This window comes from Oryctolagus cuniculus, chromosome 17, assembly GCF_964237555.1.
Source record: "Oryctolagus cuniculus chromosome 17, mOryCun1.1, whole genome shotgun sequence".
Lineage (NCBI taxonomy): Eukaryota > Metazoa > Chordata > Mammalia > Lagomorpha > Leporidae > Oryctolagus > Oryctolagus cuniculus.
Window position 1 is genome coordinate 1,452,540 of NC_091448.1, and position 22,620 is coordinate 1,475,159.

The following is a 22,620-nucleotide window of genomic DNA, read 5'->3' on the forward strand; positions in this document are numbered from 1 at the left end:
GTGCTGGGGGGGGCTGTGCCTGCTGTGCTGGGGGGGCTGTGACTGCTGTGCTGGGGGGGCTGTGCCTGCTGTGCTAGGGGGGCTGTGACTGCTGTGCTGGGGGGGGCTGTGCCTGCTGTGCTGGGGGGGGCTGTGACTGCTGTGCTGGGGGGGCTGTGACTGCTGTGCTGGGGGGGCTGTGACTGCTGTGCTGGGGGGGGCTGTGCCTGCTGTGCTGGGGGGGCTGTGCCTGCTGTGCTGGGGGGGCTGTGCCTGCTGTGCTGGGGGGGGCTGTGCCTGCTGTGCTGGGGGGGCTGTGCCTGCTGTGCTGGGGGGGGCTGTGCCTGCTGTGCTGGGGGGGGCTGTGCCTGCTGTGCTGGGGGGGCTGTGACTGCTGTGCTGGGGGGGGCTGTGACTGCTGTGCTGGGGGAGCTGTGACTGCTGTGCTGGGGGGGCTGTGACTGCTGTGCTGGGGGGGCTGTGCCTGCTGTGCTGGGGGGGCTGTGACTGCTGTGCTGGGGGGGCTGTGCCTGCTGTGCTGGGGGGGGAGCTGTGCCTGCTGTGCTGGGGGGGCTGTGCCTGCTGTGCTGGGGGGGGCTGTGACTGCTGTGCTGGGGGGGGCTGTGCCTGCTGTGCTGGGGGGGGCTGTGCCTGCTGTGCTGGGGGGGGCTGTGACTGCTGTGCTGGGGGGGCTGTGCCTGCTGTGCTGGGGGGGCTGTGACTGCTGTGCTGGGGGGGCTGTGCCTGCTGTGCTGGGGGGGCTGTGACTACTGTGCTGGGGAGCTGTGACTGCTGTGCTGGGGGGGCTGTGCCTGCTGTGCTGGGGGGGGAGCTGTGACTGCTGTGCTGGGGGGGCTGTGACTACTGTGCTGGGGGGGGCTGTGCCTGCTGTGCTGGGGGGGCTGTGACTGCTGTGCTGGGGGGGCTGTGCCTGCTGTGCTGGGGGGGGCTGTGCCTGCTGTGCTGGGGGGGCTGTGACTACTGTGCTGGGGGAGCTGTGACTGCTGTGCTGGGGGGGCTGTGACTGCTGTGCTGGGGGGAGCTGTGACTGCTGTGCTGGGGGGGCTGTGACTGCTGTGCTGGGGGGGGCTGTGACTGCTGTGCTGGGGGGGCTGTGACTGCTGTGCTGGGGGGGCTGTGACTGCTGTGCTGGGGGGCTGTGACTGCTGTGCTGGGGGGGCTGTGCCTGCTGTGCTGGGGGGGCTGTGACTGCTGTGCTGGGGGGGCTGTGACTGCTGTGCTGGGGGGCTGTGACTGCTGTGCTGGGGGGGGCTGTGCCTGCTGTGCTGGGGGGGCTGTGACTGCTGTGCTGGGGGGGCTGTGACTGCTGTGCTGGGGGGGGCTGTGCCTGCTGTGCTGGGGGGGGCTGTGCCTGCTGTGCTGGGGGGGCTGTGACTGCTGTGCTGGGGGGGGCTGTGACTGCTGTGCTGGGGGGGGCTGTGACTGCTGTGCTGGGGGGGCTGTGACTGCTGTGCTGGGGGGCTGTGCCTGCTGTGCTGGGGGGCTGTGAACTGCTGTGCTGGGGGGGGCTGTGCCTGCTGTGCTGGGGGGGGCTGTGACTGCTGTGCTGGGGGGGCTGTGACTGCTGTGCTGGGGGGGCTGTGACTGCTGTGCTGGGGGGGGCTGTGCCTGCTGTGCTGGGGGGGCTGTGACTGCTGTGCTGGGGGGCTGTGCCTGCTGTGCTGGGGGGGCTGTGCCTGCTGTGCTGGGGGGGCTGTGCCTGCTGTGCTGGGGGGGCTGTGACTGCTGTGCTGGGGGGGGCTGTGACTGCTGTGCTGGGGGGGCTGTGACTGCTGTGCTGGGGGAGCTGTGCCTGCTGTGCTGGGGGGCTGTGACTGCTGTGCTGGGGGGGGCTGTGCCTGCTGTGCTGGGGGGGCTGTGACTGCTGTGCTGGGGGGGCTGTGCCTGCTGTGCTGGGGGGGGGGCTGTGACTGCTGTGCTGGGGGGGCTGTGACTGCTGTGCTGGGGGGGGGCTGTGACTGCTGTGCTGGGGGGGGCTGTGCCTGCTGTGCTGGGGGGGGCTGTGACTGCTGTGCTGGGGGGGCTGTGCCTGCTGTGCTGGGGGGGCTGTGCCTGCTGTGCTGGGGGGGCTGTGACTGCTGTGCTGGGGGGGCTGTGACTGCTGTGCTGGGGGGGGCTGTGACTGCTGTGCTGGGGGGGCTGTGCCTGCTGTGCTGGGGGGGGCTGTGCCTGCTGTGCTGGGGGGGCTGTGACTGCTGTGCTGGGGGGGCTGTGACTGCTGTGCTGGGGGGGCTGTGACTGCTGTGCTGGGGGGGCTGTGACTGCTGTGCTGGGGGGGCTGTGCCTGCTGTGCTGGGGGGGGCTGTGACTGCTGTGCTGGGGGGGCTGTGACTGCTGTGCTGGGGGGGCTGTGACTGCTGTGCTGGGGGGGCTGTGCCTGCTGTGCTGGGGGGGCTGTGACTGCTGTGCTGGGGGGGCTGTGACTGCTGTGCTGGGGGGGGCTGTGCCTGCTGTGCTGGGGGGGGCTGTGACTGCTGTGCTGGGGGGGCTGTGACTGCTGTGCTGGGGGGGCTGTGACTGCTGTGCTGGGGGGGCTGTGCCTGCTGTGCTGGGGGGCTGTGACTGCTGTGCTGGGGGGGCTGTGCCTGCTGTGCTGGGGGGGCTGTGACTGCTGTGCTGGGGGGGGCTGTGCCTGCTGTGCTGGGGGGGCTGTGACTGCTGTGCTGGGGGGGCTGTGACTGCTGTGCTGGGGGGGCTGTGACTGCTGTGCTGGGGGGGCTGTGCCTGCTGTGCTGGGGGGCTGTGACTGCTGTGCTGGGGGGGCTGTGCCTGCTGTGCTGGGGGGCTGTGCCTGCTGTGCTGGGGGGGGCTGTGCCTGCTGTGCTGGGGGGGCTGTGACTGCTGTGCTGGGGGGGCTGTGACTGCTGTGCTGGGGGGCTGTGACTGCTGTGCTGGGGGGCTGTGCCTGCTGTGCTGGGGGGGCTGTGACTGCTGTGCTGGGGGGGCTGTGCCTGCTGTGCTGGGGGGGCTGTGACTGCTGTGCTGGGGGGGCTGTGACTGCTGTGCTGGGGGGGGCTGTGCCTGCTGTGCCTGGGGGGGCTGTGCCTGCTGTGCTGGGGGGGCTGTGACTGCTGTGCTGGGGGGGCTGTGACTGCTGTGCTGGGGGGGGCTGTGACTGCTGTGCTGGGGGGCTGTGCCTGCTGTGCTGGGGGGGGGCTGTGCCTGCTGTGCTGGGGGGGCTGTGACTGCTGTGCTGGGGGGCTGTGACTGCTGTGCTGGGGGGGCTGTGACTGCTGTGCTGGGGGGGCTGTGCTGCTGTGCTGGGGGGGGCTGTGCCTGCTGTGCTGGGGGGGCTGTGACTGCTGTGCTGGGGGGGGCTGTGACTGCTGTGCTGGGGGGGGCTGTGAATGCTGTGCTGGGTGGGGGCTGTGCCTGCTGTGCTGGGGGGGCTGTGCCTGCTGTGCTGGGGGGGCTGTGGACTGCTGTGCTGGGGGGGCTGTGCTGGCTGTGCTGGGGGGGCTGTGACTGCTGTGCTGGGGGGGCTGTGATGCTGTGCTGGGGGGGGCTGTGCTGCTGTGCTGGGGGGGGCTGGTGCCCTGCTGTGCTGGGGGGGGGCTGTGGGACTGCTGTGCTGGGGGCTGGGGGCTGTGCCTGCTGTGCTGGGGGGGGCTGTGACTGCTGTGCTGGGGGGGGCTGTGACTGCTGTGCTGGGGGGGGCTGTGCCTGCTGTGCTGGGGGGGCTGTGCCTGCTGTGCTGGGGGGGGCTGTGCCTGCTGTGCTGGGGGGGGCTGTGACTGCTGTGCTGGGGGGGGCTGTGACTGCTGTGCTGGGGGGCTGTGCCTGCTGTGCTGGGGGGGCTGTGACTGCTGTGCTGGGGGGGCTGTGCCTGCTGTGCTGGGGGGGGCTGTGCCTGCTGTGCTGGGGGGCTGTGACTGCTGTGCTGGGGGGGCTGTGCCTGCTGTGCTGGGGGGGGCTGTGACCGCTGTGCTGGGGGGGGCTGTGACTGCTGTGCTGGGGGGGCTGTGCCCGCTGTGCTGGGGGGGCTGTGCCTGCTGTGCTGGGGGGGCTGTGACCGCTGTGCTGGGGGGGGCTGTGACTGCTGTGCTGGGGGGGCCGCTGTGGCCGCCGTGCTGGGGGGGGAGGCCGCTGTGGCCGCCGTGCTGGGGGGGGGGACCAGGAGCTTGGACTCAGCCCTGAGAGCTCAGCCTCAACCCCCCCCAAGAGCCGCTCGCTCAGAACAGCAAGAGCCACCAGAAAACTCGACTGCCAATCAAAGAACCAGAGACGCACGGGTCGTCACGCGTCTGTGGAACCAGAGACGCACGGGTCTGTCACGTGTCTGTGGAACGACTCACATGGGTCTGTCACGTGTCTGTGGAATGAGACACTCGGGTCTGTCACGTGTCTGTGGAATGAGACACACGGGTCTGTCACGTGTCTGTGGAATGAGACACACGTGTCCATCACGTGTCTGTGGAATCAGAGATACTCGGGTCTGTCACGTGTCTGTGGAATGAGACACTCGGGTCTGTCACGTGTCTGTGGAATGAGAAACACGTGTCCTTCACGTGTCTGTGGAACCAGAGACACACGGGTCCGTCACGTGTCTGTGGAACGACTCACATGGGTCCGTCACATGTCTGTGGAACGACTCATATGGGTCTGTCACGTGTCTTTGGAACCAGAGACGCACGGGTCTGTCACGTGTCTGCGGAACCAGACACACACGGATCTGTCACGTGTCTGTGGAATGAGACACACGGGTCTGTCACGTGTCTGTGGAATGAGACACACGTGTCCATCACGTGTCTGTGGAATCAGAGATACTCGGGTCTGTCACGTGTCTGTGGAACCAGACACACATGGATCTGTCACGTGTCTGTGACATGGGTCTGTCACGTGTCTGTGGAACGGACCTGAGCCAGAATGCAAACGGCTGCACAGATCCTCCCGTGTCCGGCACGCGGGGCACCGGGCCCAGAATCGGACAAGGCCCTGGCTGTTGGACACTCAGCCTCCCTCGTAGTCTCTGGATTTCCCACACGGCTGCGAGAAAGTTCGGCTCTGCGCACCTCACGCCTCAGCACACCCCGTGCTGGGGTCGCCCGGAGGCCGCCGGGAGCTGAGCCTCCCCCTCCCCCGGGAAGGCGGGGTCCCGGCCTCACTTGGAAGCTGCCACCCCCCCAGAAGCCTGGAGAAGCCTCCACTGAGGGAAAGAGGAACACGCGGATGGAGGCCTTCGCGTGGGGCACGGCGCAGGAGGCGGCGGGAGCCCCGCACCGTGAACCCAGGCCCTGCCCACCGGACACGCAGACGGGCCAGGCCCGGGGCCGGAGGGCGACAGCCCTGCAGATGCCCACGCGCTCAGCCCAGGGACCGGGGCAGGAAAGGAAGGACGGCGAGAGCAGACTCAGAGACGGGGAGGCCGCAGGAGCACAGCCCGGCTGCTGGGGCCGCGCAGGGAGACGGGGCTCTGAGTGGGCCCGAGGGAGAAGACACAAACGGACAGAGACACAGACCCAGCTGGCAGCAGAGGCCGGCGCCAGCGCAGGACGCGGAGCTCAAAGCAGACACAGCCACCGACCCGGAGAACAGAGCCGCCGCCAGACCCCCCTTGGGTCCTCGCCCCAGAGTCCCAGGAAGCAGCACGGGAAACAGGCAGTCGGCGGGACTCGGTCGACATCAGACGTCTGGGCCTGGAGCGGTGGCGCGGCGGTGCCTGCATCCCGTGTGGGCGCCAGGTCAAATCCCAGCTGCTCCACTTCGACCCAGCTCCCTGGGAAGACGGTGGAAGACGGCCCAGGTGCCCGGGCCCCTGCACCCACGTGGGAGACCCAGAAGGAGCTCCTGGCTCCTGGCTTCGGTCTGGCCCAGCCTTGGCCACAGCAGCCATCTGGGGAGTGAACCAGCAGATGGAAGATCTGTCTCTCCCTCTCTCTGTAGCTCTGCCTTTCAAATACATCTTTGAAATGAAACAAACAAAAAACCAACCATTTTTGTTCTAAAAACACAACACGGGCCGGCGCCGCGGCTCACTAGGCTAATCCTCCGCCTTGCGGCGCCCGCACACCGGGTTCTAGTCCCGGTCGGGGCGCCGGATTCTGTCCCGGTTGCCCCTCTTCCAGGCCAGCTCTCTGCTGTGGCCCGGGAGTGCAGTGGAGGATGGCCCAGGTCCTTGGGCCCTGCACCCCATGGGAGACCAGGAGAAGCACCTGGCTCCTGCCTTCGGATCAGCACGGTGCGCTGGCCATTGGAGGGTGAACCAACGGCAAAGGAAGACCTTTCTCTCTGTCTCTCTCTCTCACTGTCCACTCTGCCTGTCAAAAAAAAAACAAAAACAAAAACACACACACACACACAACACGGAAGGCCGCGTAGGCAGGAGGGAAACCTGGGGGTGCACACTGGCCGAGGACGCGCACCTGCAGCTTGCAGGGGGTGATGGCACAGGCTCGAGCAGGGGCCGGCAGCCGGCACGGGCACGGCAGACGCCAGCCACCCGAACGCTCTGCCACAGGCCCCCAGAGCAACCCGGCGCCCCCGCCCCGAGGACGCCGCTCGCCCCGAGACCCCGGGCTGCTGCCCCACGTGGCCACGTGGACGATCACACGGACCGACGGCAGCAGGCGGAGAGGGCGGCTACCCCGCAGGATCCTGTTCATACAAAGCCACAGGCTGCACACCCTGGACGGTGCGGGCAGGGCTGCCTGGGGCCGGGGAGGGGGCCCGGGGCCTGGGGGGCACGGACAAGCTCGCGGCCCTGCTGGGGGCAGGGGCTTCCCCTTGCACCCCAACCTACCCCAGCAGAGCTGCAAAGTCAGCCACCATCGTCCACCGTGCGCCTCAGCCGCGAGGACCGCGGAGCGAACACAGGGCGGATGGTTACGCCCGGCGCGGCAGACGGAAGTACGAGGCTCAACCGCGACCTCCGCCGGGAAGAACGCATCCAAACCGAAATCCTGAACGCATCCAAACCGAAATCCTCAGCAGAGGCAGCAACGGCGGGCGCTGCCTGTCGAGACGCACGGGCGGCGCCGGCATCTGCCACAGCGGTGACGGCGCCGCGTGGGTCACCCACTCCAAACGCCAGCTTCCTGCCAATGCCCTCCCCGGGGGCCGCGGGGTCCCGCGCCAGGCCCCGGCCAGCCCCAGCTTTGCAGGCCTGGGTGGGGGACCAGCAGGCGGCAGCTCCGCCTGCCTCGGTTTCTCTGCCTCTCAAACAACACACATTCTACACATTAAAAAGACTCACCTGACCTCTCCACCCAGCCGGTCCACTCCTAGGAGTACACACGTATTCAACACGTATGCAAACATGCTTGTACACGCGTGTGAGCTGACGGGGCTGAACGTGGTCCCGATGGCACGTGCCCATCAGCCACAAGGGGAGTGGAGCCCCGACACGTGCCACGGCAGGACGCACCCCGGCCGCTGGCGAGAGCAGCCGTTCCCGAAGGCCACACCGCCACAGTGGGATCCACGGGCTGCCAGGGCCGGCGTGGGTGCAGGGTTCACGGCTGTGCGCGCCGTGAAGGCTGCGGAATCATGGCGCCATGCCCGCTCAGGGTGACCTGTGTGGCCCGCTACCACAAGTCACCCCCCACCGGCACCTGGCTGCCCTCTGTGGGACCACTCCCCGACCCACGTCGGAGCCCAGGCACCCCCCCCCACACCCCCAGGACTCCCCCCAGCACTGCGGGTCCCCCGAGGCCTGCATTTCCTGGCTCCTCAGGGAAGAAAACGCCCCCTCGGGGCCGGCGCTGGGCCACAGCGGGTTAAAGCCCTGGCCTGAGTGCCGCCATCCCATATGAGCACCGGTTCGAGTCCCGGCTACTCCTCTTCCAATCCAGCTCTCTGCTGTGGCCTGGGAAAGCAGTGGAAGACGGCCCGGAAGAGGCTCCTGGCTCCTGGCTTCAGATCGGCGCAGCTCTGGCCGTTGCGGCCATCTGGGGCGTGAACCAGCGGATGGAAGACCTCTCTGCCTGTCTCTACTTCTGTGTGTCTTTCAAATAAATAAAATAATATAAATCTTTTAAAAAAATGTCCCTTCCCTCTCTCTCGTATGCACGCGCGCACACACACACGCGCACACACACACAGAGCACCCAGTGACACCGCGGATGGGGTCGGGAAGCCGGCCCTTCTCCAAACTCTGCAGCTCCCAGGGAGGCCCAGTGGGGCCCCCGAGCCAACCGCAGCCACTGTCACCAGTCACAGCCTTCGCCGTCCACCACATCCCGTCCTGCTCGCCACCCAGGCTGAGCGGGGGGCTCTGCTCAGCCCCCACCACGTCCGTCCCGCTCACCACCCAGGCTGAGCGGGGGGCTCTGTTCTCAGGGGCTGCCCGGGGCTCCTGCTCAGTGCTTGCCGAATGCAGGGGGTGGCCCCCGGGAGGCAGCAGGGCTGCCAAGAACGGGCCTCCTTCCAGACACCCAGGAAGTCAGCAGCCCAGGGCCGCAGGAGGTCCGGCCCAGCCAAGGTGACCGCGGGCGGGGCCCGGAGCTCTGCACCTACGGCAGCTCGATTCTGGGCTGGTGAGCGACGGCGTCGACACAGAGGGCCCCTCCCCTCCTCCCTGGGCAGGGGCCTGGCTGCTCGGACACACGGGAATCCTAACTCCACGGCCCACGGCCCTCAGCGGCCTCACAGGGAGTGGCGGAGGTGACCACAGAGCCCCAGAGCCACCGGGCCTGACCTCTGCCCTCTCCCACTGCAAGCCAGCACGTGTTACACGCGGGACGCCGAGGCTGCTTCTGGGAGCCGGCGCTCAGGCTCGTGGCCCCAAGCGGACAGCACAAGGGCCTGTGTCAGCCCCGGGGGAGACCCAGAGCAGGAGAGGCGGGGTGCGGGCGTGGACTCACCCCTTCTCCACCAGGCGCCCCGGGCCTGCCACATGCCCCCCACCTGGCAACACCGGCCGCACCGGGAATCTTGTCCTGCGCGGCCACAGAGCCCTAGGCAGACGGAGCGCAGCCCTGTGCACCACGCCACCCCAGCGTCTCACCAGGAGCGACCCTGCACACCCCACACCACCCCAGCGTCTCACCAGGAGCCACCCCACACCACCCCGGCATCTCACCAGGAGCCACCCCACGCCACCCCGGCGTCTCACCAGGAGCCACCCCACGCCACCCCGGCGTCTCACCAGGAGCGACCCCGCACACGCCACACCACCCCAGATTCAGAGCCTGCAGAGGAGTCCTGGTGCCAGCTGCCCACGTCCTGCCCTGGATACCTGGACACCTGTGGGCTCTGCCCGCTGCCCTAGTGTGCGCACCAGGGCGGGGTCCCGCGAGCTCCAGCAGCAGCCCAGGCTGTTGGGAGCACCCACAGATGGCTACAGTCATTTAAATCAACCATTACCCCCCCACCAGAGGACCACACAGGGAACAGACAGCTGCCGGGATGGCGCACTCCGTGCCGGACCCCGGGTCTTACCGAGCTCCTTGGAGCCCTGGCTCTCGCTGGCCAGCTCACCCATCTTCACGAGGGCATCAAAGTAGCCTTTGGCAGCAAACGTCACCCCTGTGAGGGAGAGAAGGGGCGGTCACTTCCGTCACAGGGGCCGAGACCCTCGAAGCCGTCCCAGCCTTGACGGCCGGAAGCGAGGGACCTGGTCTCCTGTGTCCTCCCGGGCCCAGGCAGGTCCAGAGGTGCTCAGGCTGCAGCAGCGGGCGGGGGAGCACGGCTGTAAGCGCCCCCGGGAGACGGGCGGCCGTGGGCAGGAGCGCCCCCAGGTGGCGGGGGGAAGCTGCCCCCCGGGGGTCTCCCAGCCAACCCTGAAGGGAGGGCCGCTTCTCAGGGTTCCAGGCCTCAGAGGGGGTCGCTGGGGCTTGGAGGGGGCCGACGGCAGCGGGACAGAGGCCACAGCAGGGTGGGGGTGAGCAGCCAGTGCCTGCCGGGACCCCTGGAAGAACTCGGGGTCCCCGCTGCCTCCCCTGGGTGCACCGTGGCCCTCTCGGCTCCTGCCCGGGAAGGAGCCCCGGCCCCCACAGGCCACAGGGCAGGCACTGCCCGTGTGCGAGGACACCTCCCGCCTGCTCGCCGCAGGGCCCGCCGGGGCGTCACTGGGGGCTTCGGCATGTTTTAATTCTATGGTTCCGATCACACGAGACTCGCTCTGCGGCACGGGCCGGGTCCTGGGGGCCTGACGCGTAGCCGCTGCCGCCTGCAGGGCTCCTGACACCAACCGCGGGACGAGCCGGGAAACAGGGAGAGGCAGCGAAGGCCCAGCATCCTTGCCAGGGCTCCTGGGGGAGCCGAGAGCACAAATCCACGTGGGCCCAGCGCCCACGGCCCAGGAAGCAGCGTCGTGTCCACTCCCCCGGCTGCGGGGCCGCTGGGCAGGAAGCCGTCCCAGGGGTCAGAAAAGCCCCAGGCTTCAGGCCACTCAGCACCCCACAGGTGCGGCTTCCAGGAAAGGAGCCGTCGCGGTCGGCACCAGCTCGCCGGCTCCGTGGGTGGAGCCTCTGTGGGACTTTCCATCCCGGCCTCGGGGCTGCCCATGCCACCTGCGCCCAGCTGGGCAGCGTGACGGCTGCTTGCCTCCAAAGGGCGTGGACACAAGTTATCCTGGGGAGAGCTGACCGTCCAGGGCCGGGGCCGCCTGCTCGGGCCCTCCACGCCCACCTGCCCACCGCCAGGCCAGGCCTCGCCTCCTGCGGTGACCCTCCTCATCAGGCCTCCTCACACACGCACAGGGCACCAAGAGGCCAGGCCCCGGCGGGCGTGCTGCCCTGAGGGGCCGCTGGCCGGAGGAAGACCCCGCAGGCTGATGGGCTGCTCCGCACGACCCCGAGGGGACAGAGCCGTGTCCACGGCAAGCGAGCCTCTGTGTCCCAGGTGCCCCGGGCCCCGGGGCTGCGACTCTGAGGGCCAGCCGCCCGTGGGCAGCCCCAGGGAGCCTGCAGGCATGAGCAGGAGACACTCGGCCCCGCTGGACAGGGCAGACCCGCAGTGGCCGCACAATCCCTCCCGCCCAGGCCAGGCCCGTCTGCCAGCTCCCCAAGGGGCCGAGGGTGCCCAGGAGCCGAGCCGCCTGGCCCTGCCCGCCGCCAGGCCCTGAAAGCTCGGGACAAAGCCCGCCCAGGGCGGGGGCCGGGGCGGGGCCGGCCGGGGAGTGGTGCGCACTCAGGACGCGGGCAGGGGCCAGGCCCAGCAGGACCCGGCCGGGCAGGAGCCAGTTGGTCCTGTGGCGAGGGAGAGAGCCGGATGCACCCAGCGGGGGTGGGCCTGGCACAGCCACAGCAGCCGCCTGCGCCCTCTGAGAGACCAACTCAGGGCCGCTACGGCCCCAGGGCCCTCCCGCAAGCACCAACCCCACAGGCGGCGGTGACACTGAGGCCAGACCCCTGCCCCAGCTGTCACCAGCGCTGGCCTCACCGCTGTGGCTCATAGGACCAGCCTATGCCAACACCGTGACGGCTCACAGGCACCCACACCAGGTCGGGGCTTATTCCCGGAGCCAAAGGCCTCCTCCTGCTGGAACCCGGCCAGACCACGTCCACCTGTGGGCGGGGACCCTGCTCGGCCCGGGTGCCGCCGTACCTGCCAGCGCCTTCTCGTAGTTCTTGCCCATGGCGATGAAGTTGCGGAGGTTGGGGTTGAACTGCTCCATGATGGTCTGGAGGAAGAGAGGAGAGAGACACGGCGTTGTGGGGGCCGGCGCCGTGCACAGCGGGTCAAGCCACTGCCCACAGCAGGGCCGGCTGGAGTCCCGGCTGCTCCACTTCCCATCTGGCTCCCCGCTAAGGCGCCTGGGAAGGCAGCGGACAATGCACCCACGAGGGAGACCCGGATGGAGCCCCAGCCCCTGGCTTCAGCCGCGACCGCAGCCGCAACCGGCCCCAGCTGCAGCGGGCATTGACGAGTAAATCGATCAGCAGATGTTGGATCTCTCTGTCTCTCTCCCTGCTCTGTGATTCTGCCTTTCTTTCAGGAAATTAAATACGTGACGTATACGTTTATAATATACACGTAAAAAGGCGTCACGGGCACAGGCCTCCCTGGGCTGTTGGGGGCCCCACACGGGGCAGCAAGTCCAGGTTCTCGGGGGACCAGGACCCAGGCAGACTGCCCATCAAATGCTGTCCCGGGCCTCAGTGTTCACGCCTGCGCTATGGGGGTAAGCCAAGCCCAGGGCGCAGGGGAGCTGGTGGTGAGGGGCTGGCCGCCCCTTAGGGCCCCGCCGGCCACACACAGACTCTCCCGCAGCCCGTCAATCACCCAGTACCAGCCGTGGGCTCCGGCTGGGGCGCCCCACGGCCCGTGCTATGAATAATCCCGCAGGCTCCCATCTGTCTGCCCGACGGCCAGCCGGCTCGTGCCAGCATCAGCAGCCCTCAGACTCAACGTTAGATTCCACTGTGAAGGCCAAATAAACGTTTTAATTACAAGGCGTGAACAGGCGCACACAAGCAGCAGCCAGACGAGACAGCCACGGGCAGAGCACACACTGTCAGCAGCCGCCCCAGCCCGCGGGGACCCCGGCGGCTTGGAAAGGGGCCCCATCTCGGCCACAGCCGAAGCCTTCCGGCTGCTTCTGTGCCGGGAGCCCGATCCTTCCTGAGGAGGGGGCGGACGCCGCCCGGCCCTGCCACCAATACCGAGGATGCCACGGGCCCCCCCCCCCCCCGGCCGCGGGGCCCCGAGCAGGCCAAGGTGTGCCCGGGGCAGGCTGGCGTGCTGAGAACTGCGGTCACAGGGCAGCCGCCCCCCAACGCCGGCAGCACAGGGAGCCAGGGAGGAAAAGGCAGAGCCGCAAGTGTGGCCGCCTCCGCAGACCCCTCTGGCTGCTCCAGGAGGCCGGATTTTGGCCAGGGGCCAGGCAGACGCCGGGAAACCCGCGAGCTGGCTGTGTGGCCCTCCTGGGAAGGAAAGGCCCCGGCCAGGCCAGGATCCTGGTGCTCGGCACAGAGGCGCTGGGACGTGACGGGGACACGCACGGGGGAAGCAAGGCCAGGCCTCTGGACAAGGGAACCCCACGGGCACCTGGGACTGGGGCCGAGGGGCAGATGCTGGCCGCACGAGCTCTGTGCACAGCGGCCGGACAGCTCCCGCCACAGCAGAGCAGGCGAGTCCCCACGGCCAGGCCTGTGTGGACGTTTGTGTGTGTTCCCCACAGGGGGGCCGTGCCCACCACAGGCCCCTGACGGGAGACGAGGCTGAACCTGGACCCGCGCCCTGAGCTCCAGTGACACCCGGGTGCAGGAGAGATCAGAACAGGAGCCCCCCCTCCCCCGCAGCCGGTGGCAGCGAGCCACGCCCTCCACGTGACACCGCTGAGTTCACACAGGAATGCAGGTGCACGTGGCACTGGGTGCCAGCCAGGACACACAGCGGCCAGTGTGCTCCGCCTCCCCAGGCCAGCACCCTGGCTGGCAGCACCCGCCTCTGTGGAGCCCTGGCTCGGCGCCCGCGACGTCACCCCTGCCCCGGGGCCCTGCTGGCCCGGGCCTCCCACAGTCATCTTTCTGACCAGGCCGTGCCCAGAAGGAAACCAAAGATGCCCAAACCAGCCAGCGAGCCCCCACCTTCAGCCCACGATGGCCGAGCTCGCCCCAGGCCCACCCTCCCCCGGGGGCTTCACACCTGGTCCCGGCCCCTCCGGCAGCGCCATCAGCCCCACAGCCGGCTCTGCTGGGAGGAGCCACTGACACCCAAGGCCCCGCCCAGGCAGGTGCTCTTGGGTGGGTGGGCGCGGGCACAGAAGCACAGACGCAGAGGCCGGCCCTCGACAAAACTGATTCGGCGTCGGCTGCAACTGCACGTCCATGGCCAGGCCCCGACTGCCCGCCCCCGGCTCGGGGAGCAATGGCAGAGCCGCCGATACCTGCAGAACGGAGCCCTGGCTGGGGCTGGGCGCCCGCCCACTCCGGCCCGTCCTACACGACTGCGGCAGGCGGATCACGGTGAGTGCACGCCACCACGCGCTGTCACGGGTGCCGCGGCGGCACCAGCACGGCCCGGGCGGCCCTGGGGACCCCCATGTCGCCCTGAACCCTCACAGCCTGTCCCCGGGGTCTCGGTCCCGTTTTCCAGACTGAGTGACTCTCAGGGGGTCAGTGGGGCCACGCCTGACAGGGCTCAGAGTCCTGGCCCCAGCCCCGGGCTGACCACACAGCCACACTGGCCCACTCCCCGCCGGGACGCCCGGGAGGCCACGTTCCCGCAGCGGCAGGGAGGAGGGTGAGCTTGGCACCTCGCTCCTGCCCCCCCTGCACGCCCAGCCCAGGGCAACCTGCCACCTACGGGAGACCCCTCGCCGCTCTCCCTGGATGCCCCAGAGAACACTCGCTCCAGCTCCCCAGAGGCCAGCGCGCCACCCGCTCACCCGCCACCTGTCCTGACGGCGGCAGGAACCCGTGCCAGCTCTGGAGCAGCCGCAGTCCCCCGAGGGCCACAGCCCAGGCGTAAGGGCCGCGCACAGACACGGACCCCATGGCTCTTGTCTGTGCCCCCCAGCCAGACCCCGTCCAGAACGTGTGGCTTCCCAGGGTCGGGAGGTGGGATGGGTCTGCAGGCCCGAGCCGCAGGAGGGGCGGGGGCAGTGTCCTGAGGCCACACGCCCTGTCCCCGAGCGGCGAGGAGGGGGCTTGCAGGAGGGCAGCTGGCCTCCCGCACCAGCAGCCTGCTCCCGGGCTGTGGAGTAGGGCGGCGAGGGGAACGGTTCTCACCCCTCCGAAAACTGGGACGTCCGTCCCGGGGACCCTTCTCGAGCGAAGAGAACCAAGCCCACAAGTGCAGTGAGTGCCCAGGGGCTGCCTGGAGGAGGCGGCCCCATGCTGCATCCTACTTGGTCACAGCAGGAGGGAGGTGAGACTCCCCACACGCTAACGGCAAATGCGTGGACACAGCAGAAGCTTCAGGGAGAAAAAGGCCGGGGGGGGCGGGGGGGCCAGGACAGACCAAGCAGAGCTCGGCACCGCCCCTGCCCCTCCGCCTGCCGGGGGAACCACGGCCAAAGTCCCCAGCAGCCCAGGGAAGGAAGCTGTGGCTGAGTCACTGTGTGCAGGGCCAGGTTGCCTGCCACGGGCCCCACGGGCCACGGGACCCCGTGGGTGCTAGCCCCCAGTCCAGCAGCAGCCGGTCACAAACAGGGGCTGAGCTGGGCGTCAGGACACAGGGCACCTGCCTCAGGGAGGGTGCGGGCCCACCCCGAGCAGGGCGTGTGGGGTGGGTGGGGCAGAGGGCACAGCCCAGCCCTCCTGGGGGCTCGTGGTGGGTCTAGAGCTGGCCGGGGCAGCTGTGAGAGGCCGAGGAGCAGCCGCCCTGTGGCAGTGGCTCTGGCTTGTGGCTCCTGTGGCCGCCCTGGGGAAGCCCCAACGTGCCGCGTTCGGCACAGTACCCAGGTGTGTGGTCAGGAGCAATGGGGGCAGCGTGACTGGGGTTCCTTCCATCACCCCGCCCGCCCTGCCCCCAGCCAGGGGACCCCGAGGCCACAGCGTAGCTGAAAGGGGCCGGCGCTGTGCCCAGCAGGTAAAGCTGCGGCCTGCAGTGCCGGCCCCACGCGGGCGCCGGTGTGAGTGCCGGCTGCCCCACTCTGCTCTGCTCTCTGCTGTGGCCTGGGAGAGCAGAAGATGGCCCAAGTCCTCGGGCCCCTGCACCTGCGTGGGAGGCCCCGAGACACTTCCCGGCTCCTGGCTTCGGATCGGCTCAGCCCAGCCGCTGTGGCCGTCTGGGGAGTGACCTGGCGGTCCTGCCTCCGCCTCCCTCTGTGATTCTCCGCCTTTCAAATAAATAAATAAATCTTCAACACGTAAGTGGCCGCGAGGAAAGCCCCCGTTCTCGCCACACCCGCGCTCAGCCTGCTCACCCTGCAGCAGGGGCGGCGCGGCAGCACTGTGCGCAGACCTGGCTGGCAGGGCCCCTCCCCTCTGCGCCCGCCCCTCACGCTTCTCCGGGAGGCCGCGCTCTCTGGCCGAGGCGACCCCTCTGCAATGAGGTCCGAGGGCCACCGTCACGCCTGGGGCCTTGCGCGGCAGCAGCTGGGTAAGGCTGAGTCCAAGGGTGGCCCAGGACCGCAGGCAGGCGCTGGAAGCCAGGCCTGCGCTGTCCGTCCACGGAGAGCTCTCTCCGGGGCCGCACGCGGGGCCGAGGCCTGGCCACCTCCAGAGGCTCGTCCTGCCCGCCCCCCACAGGCCACGCACCACAACGCCGGCCTGGGCCACAGGGCTTCTCGCTGCCACTCGGCCTTCTGGGGCAACTGGGCCATGTGTGGTCAGCACGGAGCTGAGGCCTGCATCTGCCGCCGCTCCTGCGAGGACACCAGGGCAGGGACCCGATGAGGTCAGGGGCCGGGAAACGGGTCGCTACTCTGAGGTCGGACCTCAGTAACCAGGGCGGCGCCTCTGCCGCACGTGGGTCCTGCTGCCCCCGGCTGAACCGCCCCCCCCCCCCAAGCACGGGAGCCCCCGGCCCCTCAGGGTGCGGCCGTGTCTGCAGACAGGGTCTCCAGAGGTGGCCGAGGTGGAGGGGGTGAAGAGGCCCCGGGGCCACAGAGGGAGCCTGGGGGCGGGGTTGGGGGAGCCGGGCCGCTGGCACCGAACTGGGCTCCAGCTCCGCAGCTGCCAGGCTGTGGCACTGACGGCTGCCTGAGTGGGGGCACCCCGGGGCACCCCCACTTCCGGCGTGGAGAGGCTGGCTCGCCCGCTCTGACAGCACTGGCCGGGGAGGCAGGGTCTGCTGACCGCCGGCCCAGGGGCCAGCTCCACTGCTGACCCCCCAGCTCTGCTGCAGGAAGAGGAAGTGGGAGCAGCAGGCAGGGAGGCGGCCCCGCCCCGCCTCAGGCAGGCGGGACGCACGGCCGGGGCCAGCGCCGGCCCCTGCCCTCCCGAGGACGCCCACCCTCAGGCCGCCGCTGGTCAGTGCGGCTCCGTGCCGGGACGCGTTCCACTGTCTCGCTAATGAGAAGACGGTGGCCCGGAACTGAAAACCTCAGACTCCCGAACCGCAGGACAGGCACTGCACACCGGCCGGTGGGATCCCTGCTGGGCCACACAGGGACCGACGCCTGCAGGGGTGAGGGTGCAGCCTGCGGCTCCTGCGGCCGACGCTCCGGAGCCAGGGTGAGGCCGGTGACTGCGTCCCGGCTCAGGTACCAGGCTTCCCGGCCACCTGCCTGACCGCTGCTGGCATGGGGCTGCCGTCCCAAGGGCAGGAGGGGCAGCACCCAAGCTCCACCCACCACTGCGCACGGTGACTGCACGGGGCGGGGGTGGCGCCCTCCGTGGCAGGGGACACCAGGGCTCCTCTGCCAGAGACGGCTGTCCCGGCCGGAGGTGGCTCCCGGCGGAGCCCCTGGTCCCTGTCACCCAGGTGGCAGCCCTGCCTGCCCACCCCACGTGGGGCAGCGAAGCTGTTCTGCCCACGACACCCTCCCACGCCTCGCGGCAGACACCTGCGTCTCGATGCAGCGAGGGTGGACTTGTCGCCCAGCACGGGCACAACCAGCCAGGGCGAGTCTGGACGTTCGGGCTGGAGACCCCGTAAGGGCCATCTGAGTGGGAACGGGCGGCCCGTAGTCTGATCAACACGGGGCCGGCACCCAGTGTGGCCGCGGCCTGGAAGGACGCCCTGGCCAGGCACGGGGCACCGTCCCACCACCACGGCCCCAGAGGTGCGGGCGCCCCCGCCCTCGGCTGCAGCTCGGCTTCCAGGTGCGCTGACGGCTCAGGGAAGTGCCAGCGGTCACCGCGTGTGTGTCTAACGCTCCACTTTCAGAGCCAAAAACACCTATTTCAGCAAAAACACCTATTTCAGCAAACAGAAAACAAGAATTTAAGCAAGAAGCAACACTTCGTCCGGGCTGGCGGCTTTTCTCCTCCAAGGCCCACGCTGTGGCCGCCTGCACCGAGGGTGCCTCAGGGTCGTCCCCTCACCCAGGACCCCACGGGTGTGGGGCAGGCCGGGGTCCTCGGGGTCCCGGGCTCACAGCTGCAGACGTCGGAACCGACGGCACCAAGCCCTGGCCAGGCGCCGGGGCCAGAGGAGAGCTCCCGGGGACCTCGGGCCACGCTGCCATCTGCCCACGGCCCCAGGAGCAGGACTCAGCCGGGCCACTCAGCCGGCAGCGCTGGCAGGAAGCCCACGGACCACACAGGGTTCTCCGAGGCGTGGCTGGTGACCAAAACTGGAGCAGGCAGCTGAGGCTCCCGCAGCGTGAGTTGGGGGAGGAGCCAAGGCAGTCGGGGTCACCTCCAGGTGTGTGTGTGGGGGGGGTCAGGCACAAACGCTCCGACAGCCACAGCCCCTGGTCCTGCTCTGGCGCCCACGGTGACCCCTGGGTGGCAGGACTCCGAGCCGCAGCCGCTCCTGTGCCCTCGGTGACGGCCCCGCCAGGAGCCCCCGGAGCGCAGCACGCAGCGCGGCTGCCGGCTGGGGACTGGGGGCTCACGGGGGCACCCAGGGAGGCCGGCAGAACGGGTTGGCCAGGGCAGGGAGGCCGTCCCAGCCCGAGGGCTCTGGAACCCAGGAACAGGCCAGCGCGCCTGTGCAGCTCGTGGCACGGGCGATGCCTGCGGCACCGGCACACAGGGCTGCAATTAGCAAACCCGGGTCTCGGGGACACGTGTGGCGAGGAGAAGCCCGGTCACCCGGCTCGGCCTCCCTGGGGCCCTGCGGGCACAGTGCAGACAGCCATGCCACTGCGGTCACCTCCCAGCGGCACACATGGCGTGAATCGGGGGAGGTGGGAGAGCGGCGGAGGAGGGTGCCGGCTCAGGCCTCGCCTGCTGTAGCTGCCAGCGGAGCCCGGGGCGGGCGGTGCGGGAGGCTGACAGCCCAGCAGCCTGAGCGCAGGCTCCACGCGGTGCGGGGCCGAGCCCTGGCCCGGTGCACCCGCAGGCCAAAGAAAGAGGGCAGGAGCCAGCCCAGCCCAGGCGCCCCCACACTGCGCCCTGCCGGGGTGTCCCCACCCAGGGATGGCAGCCACAGGCGGTGCCAGTCCAGATCAGCCAGCAGGCAGACGACGGAGCGGGGACGAGAGGTGACGGCTAGCACCACCCATCGCCCACAGCTCACGGCCTGGGGAGAAGCGTGGGCTGTGCCTCAGCTTCCCTAGCCGGCCTCATCGGGAGGAGCTGTCCCCACCCCCACCACCGCCAGGCCGCACGCCAGCCCTCCCTACCGCCCGGCCAGTGCTGCTGGGGCGAGTGGGCCCCGGACTTTCCAACACCTTGGGCTGGGACAGGTGAGAACTCGGCTCCCAGGGCATCTGCCCAGCCCCCCCCCCCCCCCGGCCTCAGTACAGCCCCGTGAGCCGAGCTGAGCCCTGCACCCAAGGACACACGCTCAACACAAGACCCACCGGGACGGGACAGGGCACAGCGCAGCCGGGAACTCCCCAGACGGCCACGCCTGCTTTGTGGGTGCCTCCGGGACTGCCGGTCACCGCCGCCCGCAGACGCTGCCCGCACGCAAGCTCGCAAAGCCGTGCCCGGATCCACCGCACACGGCCTCAGCCGATTCAGCTCAGGGTCACCACGACTAAGAGCTGCCCTCGCGGCCCTGGGGCAGGGCGGGCACAACACCCAGGACGGGGGGCAGTGCAGGCCGCTGGGCCGGTGACAGCTGCCCCGGCTCCACAGGATGCCCCCCCCAACCATCCACGCACACGCAGTGCGGCGCATGTGAGCACACACACGTGCACACACACACACACAACCAGGCACAGGGCTGCGGCTGCTCCACAACCACTCCAGGTTGGTGCCAGGGACCCCCCTTCGCCCCCAGATGGGGCCTGAGCTGCTGCAGGAGGAAGCTGGGGCGCCCCCGCGACCTCTGTCTCGTCCCAGGTCAGCGGAGAGCTCCCCAAAACGCCCCTGTGAGGGAGCGGCAGCAGGAGGGCGGGGCCCGGCAGCCGGCTCCCTGGCACCCAGGGCCTGCGGTCTCACCAGAGCCCAGCCCCAAGATCCCTGTGGCACCAGCACGGGGAGGGGTGTGCGCACGGGCTCCGGTGACGGCCGGCTGTGTGCACCACGGGCTCCGGCCCCCCAGCTCCCGCATGCTGGTGACAGAGTTGGGGCCCTGGACACAGGCTCGAGGGTCACCATGTCCCATGGGAGCCAGGGCTTCGCCTGAAGGGCAAGACCGGAGATGCCCCCCGACCGTGTCTGCAGGCACCTCCAGGAGCAAGGGCCGGCTGTGGACTGCAGACACGGGGGGCGGCGGTTCTGGGGGGCCTAGGCTAGGGCCCGACCTCCACCGCCCAGGGGTGCCTCCCAGGAGTGCCCGGCCCTGCCCCGGCACCAAGGGAGGGGCCATCCCCTCCTCCCCGTCTCCCCCAGCCTCTGCGCGCCGCCGCGCTCAGGGCACGCTGGGAGCCGCGCCGCTCTGCTCCCCTTCACCGCCCGCGAAATTCCCCGAGGGCTCGGCTCCCGAGGGAGCTGAGCCGCCAGGAACGGGGTCAAAGTCTGCGCTCCGGCTCCCTCCAGGGAGGAATTCTGAGCCGCACATTTCATTCTCGCATTTTTAATCAGCAGGCCAAGGACAGGCGCCTCTGCCAAGGCAAACACCACCCGGAGCCGCAGTCCAGGCGCCGCAGCCAGAGCCGGCAGCCGGGCTGAGCAGGCCACATCCCAGCCCCTCCGGAGACCCCCGGGCGGGCAGCAGCCCCCGCGAGGGCCCCGAGCCGCGGCGACCCTGCAGTGCACGGCACGCAGGACTGGCTGGGCCGCCCGGGCGGCACCGGGAGGTTTCGCCGGTCTCCTGACTGCACCTCCTCTCGCGCTGGACGTCTGCCTGGTCCACGAGCCGAAGCCGCCCGACCGGTACCGGCACTGCCGCGGCCCGGCGAGCGCCCCGGTGACAAGACGCCAAGAGGCGGCCCACACGGCCCCTGAAGGCAGCACGTCCCCGGAGCCGCAGGAAGAGCCACCCACTGGCAGGACCAGCCCCGTCCAGCGGCCGCCACACACACCAGGGCCGCCTGTGTCCGCCCTGCAAAACCGGATCTCCTCGGGGCCACCCGTCCACATGACAGGTGACCCGCGACTGACCCGCTGCTCCAAGAAGCTGACCGGAGCCTGCGTGCGGGCTGGGACCCCAGGGAGACCCCGCGCACTCGGCGGCTCCTCCCAGCAGGACCGCAGCTTTCCTGAGCGCGCCCGTGGGAGTCCCCGCAGCACAGCCACGCACGCTCCCCTCGGCCCTGCCCGCGGAAGTTCGCGGCAGAGCTGAGCCAGGAGCCACGGGAGAGCCTTGCCGCGCACCCTCTCCGGCCCCCGGCCGCCGCGGCGCTCACGACTAGCGGCTCGGAACCCGCCCTCCCTCGACAGCGCTCGCCCGCACACGGCAACGCGTGCCACGGCGGCTGCGTGACGCGAGCGCCAGCCCCGAGGGCTGCTCCCCTTCCGCGGCTCCAACATGGCTTCGGGAGGGAGCGCGGCTGCCCCCCGCCCCCAGCCCGCCCCGGCCTGGACCCGCCCCAGGGGAGGCGCAGGCCACGGCCCGCAGGCCCGCCGCCGCGCGCGGCGCCAGCGCGCACTGTTGCTCCGCGGGCTGGAGCGGGCGACGCGGCCGCCCCCGCCGGGCCCCCGCACCGCGGCGCAGCCCGAGCTCCGGACGGGGAGGCCCCGCGCCCGGGGGCGGGCGGCGCAGGCAGGCGCCGGCCTCCCACACAGGTGCGCTCCCCCGCGCTTACATAAGACGCCGGCGCCGTCCACGGCCGCCCGGCGGGAGAAAGTGCCCCGGGGCGCGCGTGGCCGTGATCCCAGCTCGGCTCCGGGCTCCCGGGCACTCGGGCGGCGCCGTCGGGGACGCCCGCCCGGGCCGGAACTCGGGCGGCGCGCGCCGCGGCGGCCGAGGGGCTCCGGGCAGCGCGACTACCTGTGACCGCCCGCGCCGGCTCGCCGCGCCCGCCGCCCTGCGGCTCCAGCGGCCGCGCCGGGAAGACCCCGGGGCGCCCAGGATCTGGCCGGGGGCTCCGCAGCCGGCTCGGGGGCTCACCTTGTACACATTTTCCGTCAGCCGGTGCATCTCCTCCGAGCGCGACAGCGACATGGTGCTGGGTCCCCGCTGCACCACAGACCGGAGCGGGGGCGCGGGCGGCGGCGGCGGCGGCGGCGGCGGCAGCAACGGCGGCAGCGGGACGGGGGAGCGCGCAGACCCGGACCACGGAGCGCGGCGCCCGGCGGCGGCCGCTTTTATAGCTCCTCATGCCCCGCCCTCCGCCACAGGTCCCGCCCCCGGGCCCCGCCCCCGCTGCGCCCGGATCACCGCCCCCGGCCGCCCGCCCCCGCCCAGCCCCGCCGCTGCTAGGCAACCACCAGGCCCCGCTCCAGCGCCGCCCTTCCCATTGGCGGGTTCCGGAGATGGAGGAGGGGGGCGGGATGAGAGGCGGAGACTTGGGGCTGAGTCCCGGCAACGATTGGCCGGCGGCCGTGTCGCTCCCGGGGGAGGAGGCGGAGGCGCGGCGCGGGCCGGGGCCCTGGGAGCCGCCGGAGGGGCCCGTGTGACAGCCGGGCTGGGGGCGGGGGCGGGGGCGGGGCGGCGCAGGAAGAGGAGCAGAAGGAGGGGGGAGAGAGCGCGTGGAGGCGGCTCAGCGCGGTGGCGCGTGGAGCGGCGGGCTTCGGGCGCCGGGAGTCGGTCGGCCGCCGGACCGCGCGGCTGGTGTGGCGGCGGCCGGTGAGTCCGTCAGGTGGGGAGGGGGAGCGACTGGGGGAGGAGCGGGAGGCCCTGGAG

General features: G+C 70.5%; 1 protein-coding gene across 7 annotated transcripts in view; it reads right to left on the reverse strand.

Moving 5' to 3' along the window:
- The window catches only part of BAIAP2 (BAR/IMD domain containing adaptor protein 2), a 66,350-nt gene extending 44,282 nt beyond the window's left edge, over positions 1 to 22,068 (reverse strand). For all 7 annotated transcript variants that reach the window (XR_011383319.1, XM_070060180.1, XM_070060182.1 and 4 more), the window contains exons 1-3: positions 21,886 to 22,068; positions 11,488 to 11,563; positions 9,379 to 9,465 (exon numbers count right to left, since the gene is read on the reverse strand). Coding sequence is in view for 6 of the 7 variants with exons in the window: in XM_070060180.1 (XP_069916281.1) it covers positions 9,379 to 9,465; positions 11,488 to 11,563; positions 21,886 to 21,939 (217 nt within the window). In the remaining variant the exon portion in view is untranslated. The remainder of the gene's footprint in view (positions 1 to 9,378; positions 9,466 to 11,487; positions 11,564 to 21,885) is intronic.
- Between the last annotated feature and the right edge of the window lie 552 nt (positions 22,069 to 22,620).